At 37.1% G+C, this 12,847-nt stretch overlaps 1 protein-coding gene across 3 annotated transcripts in view; it reads left to right on the top strand.

The window, feature by feature from the left end:
* The window catches only part of LOC124305111 (forkhead box protein P1), a 212,223-nt gene that overhangs the window by 90,006 nt on the left and 109,370 nt on the right, over nt 1-12,847 (top strand). For all 3 annotated transcript variants that reach the window (XM_046764169.1, XM_046764173.1, XM_046764174.1), the window contains one exon: nt 4,840-4,947. In XM_046764169.1, coding sequence (XP_046620125.1) covers nt 4,840-4,947 — 108 coding nt within the window. The remainder of the gene's footprint in view (nt 1-4,839; nt 4,948-12,847) is intronic.

Raw genomic sequence — 12,847 nt, 5'->3', positions numbered from 1 at the left:
ATATAATTCATTGAATAATTTATTATTATTTACCGTTTCTATTTCTCGCCAATTAGTACATATATATCGAACACGTTTTTCCCCATTCGAAATTTTACCGTTCAAACAATTTTTAACCCATTTTTTCGCCACTCTTGTAAACATTCCACACATTCTGTACCAATATTGTAAGAGGTTTAAACGGTTTTTTATCATTGAAACTCGGTTTTCAGTATTTTTTTTATTTCTTTGGAGTAATTTTTGATCGCTGCTTCGACACATTCGTGATTAGTTTTTTCATATAAACTACTTTTTTCTTTTTTTTTCTTTTGTTGTTGCTATGTTTTATCGTCGATTGAAATTTCTCCACCGTCGTCATTTATGATGTATTCCCGTTTGAAAGCTACCGTTCTTGATACATATCTTAAAAATTCTTTGCGGTCTGTAATATTCCAACGGTCATGTTTGAACGCTTTGAATTGATGAGAATTCGTTCGATCCAAAAAAAAAAAAAAGAAATGTAAGAGTAAAAAATGAATACAAACAAACAAAAACACACAATTGTTCGCTGTTCTTGACAACGGTCACGTCAGAAGGTGTAGCTCTTTGCAATTGAAGGATAAAAAAAAAAAAAAAAAAAAAGAAAAGAAGACGAATGAAAATTTGAAACAAATAAACAAGAACACAAAATTCTTCTTACGATTATAATTATTACCGGTTGTTATTAGTGTTTAGAAAATGTCTCAAACTCCTCCTCCTCCTCCTCCTCCTCCTTCTTCCTCTCAGTTTATGATGGCTGTTGCGCAGCTGTGTGTATACATGCTTCTGCGTGAGCAGTAACATATAATATATAAATATGTACGTGTGTGTGTGTGTACGTGTAAATATATATAGTAAGAGAGAGCGAGAGAGCGAAAGAGAGAGAGGAAGGGAGGGAGGGAGAGAGATGGAGAGGGAGAAAGAGAAAGGGAGGAGAGTTAACCCGGGCAACCGGCAAACTTAACAAAACAATTTGTTCTTAAGCAAACAGCGGCATCCGGTTTACTTGTGAATAAACAACATATTTATTTTTAGAGGCAGTATACGCGCGGTTCTAGCCACCGTATATTGCCGGCTCTACTCCATGTATCGTTTACACACATGCTCGCGTTACACGCATCGCACACATTTATATATACATATATATATACATGTATGCGCGTGTGTGTGTAAAATCGTACCTAGTTCGTACGAATCCACGCTGGTGTTCGAATTTTAAATGCCTCTCGACCAGCCACGCGTTAATTCCCCCGGCCGTTTTGCTACTCTTTCAATCCGCAACTTTGTCTCCCTCTCTGCCAGCCAAGCCTCTCTTCCTTTTCCATCTCTTATTCCGCTTCTATACCCTTCCACTTTCCATGCGCTTAAGCTGCACGTATATATATATATAGGAAATTGCACGAAATTACGGCTATTATTGCAGTCGTTGTCTTTTACCTTGTCAAACGGTTTACGGAGGGCGGGAGTTTAGCAGGAACTTGGATAAAATTATTCCGAAAATCCCGGTTAATTCGTATGCGTGACGAATAATTTGATAATTTTTTTTTGAGTATTTACTCGAACAACTCTGATATTTATCAGGATTTCTTTTCTTTTTTTTTTTTCTATTCGTAGAATTCAATGTAAATAATTATTCACGGTTGGAGATGTACCGACGGAGGAGACGTTGAAATTACTAGTTTCACCGCCTGGCTGCGCATGCGCGAAATTTGCTGCTTCACGCAGACTGGCCAACTTAAATTTCAGCTGTCAAACGCGATTTAAAGAGGTTACGTTGCGAATTTATTTCTAAGGCTAATTGGATATTAAATATTTCACGTTGCGATTCGGGAAGGCTAAGCTTTTACCGTCAACTGACCGATCACCGATTACTTCTACGATTTCATCGAAACAATCTTATTTTAATTCGCTACTCGACGCGGAAGAGGCTCTGACGTTTCATGCCACGCTTCGAGTTATAAGTACAAAGTTGGCTACCCTGACTTACGGATGAAAATATTTCCGGGGTACAATCAAGCCGGCCGGTAGAGTTCAATTGTTTCTATACGTTCACATTTCTTTATCGGCGGAGAAAACGGTCCTTTTATACGAAACTAAACTCAAATCGTGACCGATCATCGATCATCGAAGAAATAAGTTTAGTAGACCGAGTTTTTCAACTTTCGCAAGCTAGAGAACAAAACCGATTTCAATTCTTAGGAACATCGTCTTACTCTTTGGATAAAAACAATTTCTGTAATCTAAACAGCGCCGAAGAATTGGTTTCTTTTAGAGAAAATATTACATGAAAATTTATGTCAATTCTTTTTTTTTTTTATTTGAAAAGCAATCACATCAACAAAAATTAGTTTATACCAATTTCTAGTAATTTCTAGTTGAGAAAAACAAAAAAAAAAAAAATAAAATCCGGTACATTCTTTTCATTGATTTATAAATTGGCGATACACGGTATGAAATAATGTGAGACAATTTAAACTTGGAAGTATCCGTAGCACGCCTAAATCTGCTACTGCTGCTGCTGCTGCTGGCGATACTTGAAAGGTGTTTTATTGCCCCTTCAAAATCAACCCCGCTAGGCGTATTCCGACGGGGCGGTATTTCTTTCTTTCTTTTTTTTTTATTTATTTTTTTTTTCTTTGCTTCTCTTGCCCCCCTTTTTTTCGGTGAGATTTACTTTTAAATTCGATAGATATTGCCAATTACCCTTGGCACCTCTCTGTTCTCTCTTTCTCTCTCTCTATCCTTTTTCCTTTTTCGTTCTTTTTTTTTTCTTTTTTTTCCACCCCCTCCTCTCCTCGCTCTCTTACAGTACCTCCCTCTTTATCGCGAGTCGCGAAATCGGCCTTCGCGTGCCTCAGGAATTTTAAATGCGTTTTATGTACAGGGGCAATCTGAAATGCTGCATAAATCTCTTTCTGAAATATTATTACAATCACCTTCGAGCCTTTGCCCCCGAGCCAACCCCCCGCTTGTCATAAAATATATTACATATCTGGATATTATATACGTACACACACACACACACACACACACACATATATATATATAATTATATATATACGTGTATATTTGTTTCCCCTGTGCGGTTCACTCTTTAACCGTTCAATGCGCATTTGTCTATCGTAAAATTATCCCGAAACCGTAAAAATAAGCAACGGTGAAACACAAATGAACAAACAAAAAAAATAAAAAAATCGGACAAAATTCCGAACAATTGTTTTTGTTTAATTATTTTCGTATCGCGACGTCGATTCGTTCGATTAAAAAAATTTATACCCAAACGTGTGATGAGGTTTTGGAAAGAAGACTCATGGAATAAAATCAGACAAATTTTAAGCCACGTCGAAGAAAATCTTTAATCCGTGCGAAATTGTGCGAGAGAAATAAATAAAAAAAAAAAAAAAAAATCAATGAAATAAAAAATCGAGGAAAACCGAATCGCAACGTTATTCAATTTTGTGTAACGCGAGTAAGGAGAGGATAAGAAAAAAATTAAATAAGAAAGAGATTCCCGCGTTGATCTCTGGACCACAGCAACCGGGAGTCACACACACGCAAAAACACAAACACACACACCTTTTATTATACCTTGTACCCTGCACACCATGCAAGGAAGATAAATTGTACTCATTATACCCTGTGATTTATTCGAAAGAGTGGCGGGGCCGAGGGGCTGCTGCCCGGGTGTCTTTTCCCGCATCTTCCCGCTTCTTCGGGAAACCTCTAGGTTATAGAAGTTTAAGTTAAAAGAAAAATAAGGCTTACGGGGTGTAAAGTTGCCCGAGCCGGAATCACCCGGTGGGAATATATTACAAAATTTTCTTCCTCGTCTTTTTCTTATTCTTCTTATATTAGGTGTGACAAGGACGTCGCGAAATAAAATCCTCATCTGAGGCCTCAGGTACGCGTAAAGAGAGACAAAAACGAACAGAAAAAAAAAAAAAAAAAAAAACTCAGTACGAAAAATCCGATCTACTGTCTAACAATAAAACAAAACAAGTAGGAAACGAAAAGGAAAATGCTAAATCGGATTCATTTTAGATCCGTTTAATCAAAATAATACAATCGTACTTGAAAAAGTGTTATTATGTTTATTTTTTCAACCGCAGTTAGTGGAATAAGAGAGGGGGGGGGGGGGGGGGGGAGGTACAGCTGGGATGGTTCAAAATTGGAAGTTTTTTTTTTTTTCTCTTTCTCTTTTTTTCTAAGAAACTGAAACACTTTGAGTAATTTGGGTGCGAGTGCTTTGTGAATTCATAGTTTCAAGAACATTACTTATTGAGAAAATTTGTGATAATTTTTGGGCATTTGGAAGTATATTATGCCAGAAGAATCCTTATGCTCATGCTGCATATATTAAGCGAGAAACCTTGCGTGGAATGAATTTCCACCTTTCGTACACTCTATTAAAATTGCACCTCGCGCATCAACTTGATACGCGTCGAAAAGAGGATTTAATGAGGTAAATTTACTTTGTAAGATACGTTGTAGAAATGCGTACCCAAGACCTTTAAAAATATTTTAAACTTTTACCCGCATGAGAAAAAAAAAAAAAAAAATGAACTGAAATTCCTCTAAATGCCCCCTTTAGTGGAATTGATTTAATTTTTTTTTTTTTTTTACCGTTTTGACAGTTTTTTTTTCAACTATCCAAATTCACTAATATTTTTTACACACTACCTGCAGCTTGGTACTGTAAAACTGCTTAGCTGAAATTGCGCGAAAATTATCATTCAGAATATTTCGAGGAAGTGTATTTTCAAAAGTCATCCTGAATTTTCATAATTTTTTCGTTCTTCACACGGTAATTTTTTTTCACAGGGTCATTTAGGCGAGAATCCTTTCGACAACGGGTCCTGGATCAAGGAACACTTTCAGCCAACAGCAGTGCCTTGGCAATCGAGCCTGAGAGGTCAATCACGATACGGTGTAAGTGAAACATTTATTTATTCTTTACACAACAATTTTTTTTTTTTTTTCTCTCATCAAATCACTCTTACAATATCTTTCACCTGTTTTGTTTATCGTCTAAAATTTTGAGCGAGTCGCATCGCGATCTGTGTATTCGGTTATATTTTATACGTATATATATTAGGTAATGTATCGTAAATATTCAACGTTACGTTTAATCACGAAGCGTGAAAACAGCGACCGACGTGTTATTTTTAACGCAAGAATAATTCAATTGTACTAATTTTATTCTATCCGATATTTCGATTTTCTTTGTGTCTGTATTTTTTTTTTTTTTTTTTTGTTTCGTTGGAATCTATTCATTAATTTTTCTTTCCTCGTTTTTTTTTTTCTTCTCTTTTTCTTTTTTTTCCTTTTTTATTTCGAACATTGTTTCGAGAAATACCGTCGAAAGAAAATAATTTTCTACCACATCTAAGTGTTGTAACAAAGCTTTGAAAAATACATAAATTTGAGATTAAAAATGAATAAAAAGAAAAAAAAAATAAACGGTACCAAAAATATTCAGACGAATAATAATTGAACCTGGTTTACAAAGAGAAGAAAATTATACAATTTTTTAATTTTTTTTTTTCTTTTGCCCTGTGATTTTGAGGTAGGAAATTCGCATCGCATACTTCGGGGTTTTGACTGTATGCGGGAAAATAATTCTCCGGATACCGAATGTTCTCGAAAGAGGAACATTTATATCCACTCGTTGTCATCCGGCGAGTGTAAAAATTGCAGGGACCTCGGTTTTGTCCCTTTTCTCAGCAATTCCCCGTTTTTCCTCATTCCGAGATTTTCTTTTTCACTATATTCAACACCCCCTCAGGTATCTCGACTCGGATATGGTGGGTAGACAGTGTATAAAACGTGGGTGTATTAATAATTTGCTTTGTTTTCTAAAAAAGCTGTTTATCTTGCCTCGATTCTTTAAAAACTCGTCCCCTCGACGTCGTTCCTTCTTTTCCTCTTCCCTTCCTTCCTTCCTTCGTCTCGCCTTTTATTTTCCTTTAATACCCTCCCTGTTCTAAATTCTTCTCTCATGATTCTTCTGCACTCTCGAATAGCTAGCTTGTGGAAAAATATTTAACATAATTATTTTGAGGTTGGTGGAAAAAATTGATGGGAAAATGTAAACCTCATTTTTTACCGTTTACCTGCGAAGAAAATCATCGTTTTTACATCCGATCTTATTTTGCCGCTTGTGTCAGAGGATTGTCAAGATTTTTGTTTAACAATCTTTATTTACTACGATTCGAAACAAGCTTTCAATATATTTTTGACCATTTCACCATTTCTGATTTTGTTTAAAATTTATTTAGCAATTGTCTCAACTCTGAAACAGTACTCTGAATTCTTGCAGATTTTTTCATGCAACCGCCCAATTATTTATAAATATTCAATGTGATTTTGAAAAAGATCTTATTTAAAATTCTTAGAAACTGTATTTTACATTGCACACATTTCGAGACTAGGTCCATGATGGGTCGATTTTTTTTTTACATATTCATTCACCATTTTCAATCTTTTCAGCCAACTAGAACATTGTTCGAACGGCCTGAAAATTTACGAAAAATTCCCAAAACTTCAGTTCTGCACATTACTAGATTGTTTTCCATCATCAAGCGATTTCTGTCTGCTTTTTTTGGCACATTCAACTTTTTCTTATCAAGTTGATAATGAAACCGGTCTAGAAATGTTCTAAGTGAAAAATAGAAGTTTTGAGAATTTCTGTAAACTATCGGACCGTTTAAACAATGTTTTAGTTGAAAAAGAAAATTAAAAGTTGAAAAAAAAAAAAATAAAAGAATAATCGACTCATTCTGGACATAGTTTTGAAATGTTTGAAAAAAATACAGTTTTTGAGATTTTAAAAAAGTGTCTTCATCAAAATCACTCTCAATATTTATAAATAATTAACCAGTGAAAGAAAATATCTGAAAAAATTCAGCGTATTGTTTCAGCGTTGGGACGATTGCAAAAGAAATTTGGATCAAAATCCAAAGTATACGTATTATGGTTTAAAAATTAAAAAAAAAATCACACCAAGACCGAAACAAGACTCAAATAACGGCAATCGTTTTAAATTTTTTAATTTCTTCCTTAATATGATCGATAAGATCGTAGAAATTGGTTAAGGATCGAGAAGAATCGTTTCGTGCTACCTTTATTTATTTCTTTTTTTTCTTTTATCTTTTATCTTACGTCACAGCACGGTTACAATAAATAAGTTCCTATAGACCAGTAATACCCGTTATTCCAGAGATATAACAATACCGAGGGAAAGAAGTTACGCAGGCATAAAAGTCTCTCTATACGCCGTATTCAACGTTGTGACCGGGAGAGCTTTATCTTAACGATACGCGTGCCAATGCAGCTTTTCCATCATAAATGTTTGCGGGAACTTTCTTACGGGATATATTTGCACTCGGATTCCGAACAACGCGTATTTCTTTGTAATATCACGACCGAACGGCGAATCGGCATTGAATCGGTCAATTAATTACGGCAATTAGGGCGCAAATGATTTTTATCAAAGCTAATTAACAATCCGGATGTGAAACACAGCCGCGCCTTTTACGAATCGTGAATTTTCAAAGGCTGAGTCAACGAGTGGATCAAATACATGATAAATCAAAGAAGCGTAAAGAGAAGTCGAAGTGTTGCGTTTACCGTAAAAAAGTTACGGAAAAAGAACGACACGATTTCTAGTGATAATAACGTGAATTCCTTTTCTATCCAGGTTTCTCAAAATTTGTTTTTCACATTACATTATTTTCAATTGGAATCTCGAGGCATAAGAATATAAATTTCGTGCGTTATGTTATTTTCAGTAAAGTTTTCATTTTTTTATTTTCTGTATTTTTAGGTTACGTGGATACGTTAATTAATACCGATTTCAAACAATGCCAGAGTTTAGACTCGCGACTCACGGATCGTTATCTAATCTACGTATATACGTGTTATCCATACACATACATGTATATATATATATATATATATATATATATATATATATATTAGATAACGATCCGTGAGTCGCGAGTCTAAACTCTGACATTGCTTGAAATCGGTATTAATTAACGTATCCACGTAACCTAAAAAATACAGAAAATAAAAAAATGAAAACTCTACTGAAAATAACATAACGCACGAAATTTATATTTTTATGCCTCGAGATTATATATATATATATATATATGTATGCTTGCCGACCAGGCGACATTCAATGAAATCTAATTATACTCTGACCGACGCTACGATCGATTGCCACTCTCCGAATGACGTGTAACGAAGTGCAGCGGAAACTGAAACGCGACCTTAACCCTGCGCTCTTCTCGTATATAACACGAATATAACAGTTATCACGATGCGGCATCACTTTTTCTTTTTTTTTCTCCTCTTCTCTTTCTTCATACACATTTTTTTAACGATTAAAATTTATCCCGTCAATGTAATTGATAAGGCGTGCAATAATGTACCGCGGTGAAAGATAAGAGAGCGTTGAAACGTCGGCGAAAAGAGTTGAATGAATCGAATCGAGAATAGTGGAAAAGAAAGAAAGCAAAATAACGAAAATATAAAATAATAGACATGGTAAAAAAAAAGTGAAGATGATACAGCGACGATGACGAAATAACGAGCGTGTGCAATTACTCCTCATTTTACAGACTTGTACGGAGATTTAAATCCGCGTTTTGTATTTCTCGTTGTATTTATCGGAATGCTGAGATACCATTTGAGGAGAGCAAAGTGACGTCAATAAAAGCCGGAGTCACCGAATACCGAGCACGTCATAATTCGTTGGAAATGTTGTTACGAGTCAACAACAGTTTTACTGCACTTTGTATACATATATCCACTCGAGTCTGTAACTGAGTTGCCGAGTAAGCACACGGAGTGATTATTTTAAGCAAGTCAAGATTTCATGTAATTTAAAGCAGATAAATATTTGTAATTACATGTGCAGTATGCAAAAAAGTGTCGATATCTCAAATCAGCAGCTGGTGGATTATAATTGTAGAAATAGCTTGTCTGAGAATGTCATTTCTTTTTTATTCTACAACTCGAAGTTGCTTTTCATGCCGACAGACGGAGTAGGAAAGAGGAATAAAGAGAGAGCGAGAGAGAGAGAGAGAGAGAGAGAGAGTGCGAGAAGGAGACTGAGAAAGAGGAAGAGGAGTTTCAACTCGCCCCAGGGTTTTAAGATATGCAGGACACACACTCTCTCCGTCTTTATTCTCCACTAGCTCTCGCGACTATTTTAATGCGAATTGGAGAGACAAGCCGCGGGAAGAAGATCCACTTCTTGATTACAGAACTTTTTACCTAATTACGTAACGTTGTTAGCATTTACAAACCCACCCGACGATTTTACACTCTGACTACTAATAAGACGCGGCGTCGATTAACCGAACCGAAATTATTATGTATCTGCACTTCTCTCACACACTTCAAGAATATTTCTGATCAATAATCTAAGCTGATTAGTAAACTCAGGTAAAAATGTATTACGTAATATCAAGTCAATGGTTTCTTAACCAAACTCACAATCAATGAGATTCTTGACCCAACATCTCCTTGAACAGTGAAGATAACTTCAGTCAATGAGGTTCTTAACCCAACATATCCCTGAACAGTGCAGATACCTCCAATCAATGAGGTTCCCTGCCCAACATGTCCTTGAATAGTGCAGATGACTTGAATCAATTAGGTTCCTAATCCAACACGTCCTTGAACAGTGCGGATGACTCCAATCAATGATGTTCCTAACCCAGCATGTCATTGAGCAGTGCAGATGACTTTGATCAATGAGATTACCAATCCAACGTGTCCTTGAACAGTGCAGATGACTTCAGTCAATGAGGTTCTTAACCCAACATATCCCTGAACAGTGCAGATACCTCCAATCAATGAGGTTCCCAGCCCAACATGTCCTTGAATAGTGCAGATGACTTGAATCAATTAGGTTCCTAATCCAGCACGTCCTTGAACAGTGCGGATGACCCCAATCAATGATGTTCCTAACCCAGCATGTCATTGAGCAGTGCAGATGACTTTAATCAATGGGATTACCAATCCAACGTGTCCTTGAACAGTGCAGATGACTTCAGTCAATGAGGTTCTCAACCCAACATGTCCTTGAACGGTACAGATGGCTCCAATCAATGAGGTTCCTAAACCAACATGTCCGTGAACAGTGCAGATGACTTCAATCAATGAGATTCTTAACCCAACATGTGAAGTATGAATAGCTGAGATGACTATTCTAGACTCCATGCGATTTCAATATCTTCGATACGAGGATTCATCGTTCGTTCAAACCAATGACTCCGAAAGGCCCAATTTAGGGTTCTCCGGACATGCAGATCGCAACTCGTCATTTTTAACTCAGAAATAATAATATGTTCACTGTAGCAAATTACGAAGCATGACTTCAGCTCCAAAGCAAAGACGTTTAAGAACCTTGGATGAACCTTATAATCTTCTCTCTTTATTATTTTATAATCCACCCCACGGGATGTGAACGACGGGTCGCTGCTTCTTTCCCCTTCAGTGCACGTCTCCTTTTCAGTCTCAGACTCTCGAGTCTAGCCTGCAATGCAGCAGATCCTCAGAATTTCGTAGTTTCTTCCGAAAGATGCCTGCCGCCGCTTCTATGTCGCATACTAATGCGCTTTCTCGTTAATTAATTATCGGTATGTGTCTCTGTCTATGTTCTCGGAGCGAGTCGCTAGTATTTCGTACGACTCGATCACGACTGGAACTATATCGTTGTTTGGTTTCTCGTGGATTTCTCTCACTGCGGTAATTCGCACGAAATTCACAAAGGTGAAAATAAGGCGAGGAACGAAGGGCGCGAAACCGAGAAGTAAGGAGCTTGATGGCCGGTTTTCGCGCTGAATGCTAAACAAAAGTCTTACACGAGATGAATGACTCGACTCTCCGCATACCGAATTATTCGGTCACACCCAACTTCGGTTTCCTTTGAATTGAACCCCCAAAGCGGTTCAATTAATACAAACCATGTACCAGGAATTTGTCTTCTATCATATCAAAGTGAAAAATCAATGACTCGTTGCTGCTGTTCTCCAGCAACGGTGTTTTAAGAATACCTTTCAACACCGCGGCGGGTCATTTAAGGGGGCTGAAATTAATCCGTGTTCGATTAGGCGTCCATGGTGGTGACCACTGTACACCTATTTGCCGGCAGCATCGCCTGGGCCAGCATCGAGGTTTCTCGATACACAGGGAGAAACTCACCGTCAACAGAACCTACCCCCATCCCTATCCCATCCTCAGAGCTATACAGACTATACAGCAAGGCACAACAAGTGGGGGGGATTTGCCAACCCCCGATAAATATATATAGAGAGAAACAGGCAGGCAAGCAGGCGCACGAAGCTCATCCCACGTGCTACGTATACCTATATACACCCTCGATTTGTCTCTCTTCCTCTCCCGCCGCGTATACCTTTGTCCGTCTCTCTCTAAACAACCCCTTGGAGGAAAAGAAACCCTCGCCGCGTCGACTCCTGTCTCTTATATCCTTCGAGGAATGTTGAAATCTCCGTTGCAAACGGTGTGTACATGCAAAAAAATTTACTATTTCATACGCGGGAATGAACTGCGATTAACGAATCTAGGGGTTAAAGTTATCTTAAATTTTTTCATCGATTGCACTGATGCTGGCTAATTTGTGACGTAGAATTTTTTCGAACACTTCCAATATCCATAAATCAAGTCCACCTCGTGCGTGTGAATAGTTCAAAACTAAAGCAGGTATCTGGTGAAGATCCATTCGAAAATTTTGATTTAAACAGAAATTTGGAAAAATCAATATTTTTATTACTGTTTTTCAAAAAATCTCATCTAAATTTGATACATCGTAAGTTGCTGTCAGTTTGGATGTTCGGAATTTTTTTCAGAATTTTATAACGTCAAGATCGATAACGGTGAATAGATTTTAAACATCACAGGTAATATGTAGTGAAAAAAAAAAATAGTTGTTGTATTCAATGTCCTGGTCCCCTTGATGATTGGAAAATTGACATGTTCGTGATGTCCAAAATCGATGTAATCCAACGTTTATCGTAGGCACTTTGGAAATCGACCTCGCAGCCTGTGGGAATTAGTTTATACGTATACACAGAAAGCTCGATACCGCTGTACCGCAGTGAAATTCTTAGTCGTGCTCAATAATTCAGGAAACAGGGAAATCTAATGAAAAATTTATAATCCATTCCCCCGGCGGCTGCCGAGTTCTTAGCTCGAACCTCAGACTGAGCCCCACCACCGTCTTTCCTGCACCTCTCAGATTCATGGAGTCAATTCACCTGAGGCAAGTTCTATTCCCTGCACATTATGAACCCGGCAGATTATACGTGCAGGGTATGGGTTTGTCTGGGCGTAACGTTTACCTAACGCGTCTTCCGAGTTCAGTTTAGAAACGGAATTGCAACGTGTCTTGTTTCCGATTCTGTTGCTTGAAAATAAATGTCTATTACATGTCAATTTTCAGCTGAATCTGTGAATATATGACACGATTTCAAGGATGTAAGTGAGACTTGTTCATCTGTAAGACGGAAAATTTACAAATACGTTTGTCTCGTTTCTTCGGATAATATCACGACAGAATTCTAAAACAATGTCTGAATGCTGATCTGCTTATTAGAGGTCAACAGTTAGATTTTACCATCCCTTGAAATTAGGATGGGAATATATTTTGACTTGATGTTCATAGATGGTATCAACGTTTGGACCATTGCACACGATGATAAAAATGCAAAGTGGACTTCTATAGACTATAATCTGAATTAATATTGATATCAAACATGGTTCTATTATATAGTAGTTCGTACCGGTAAATGTT

This window comes from Neodiprion virginianus, chromosome 5 (genome assembly GCF_021901495.1).
Source record: "Neodiprion virginianus isolate iyNeoVirg1 chromosome 5, iyNeoVirg1.1, whole genome shotgun sequence".
Taxonomy (NCBI): domain Eukaryota; kingdom Metazoa; phylum Arthropoda; class Insecta; order Hymenoptera; family Diprionidae; genus Neodiprion; species Neodiprion virginianus.
The sequence above is the reverse complement of the archived record's forward strand: the minus strand, read 5'-3'. Positions and strand labels throughout refer to the sequence as shown.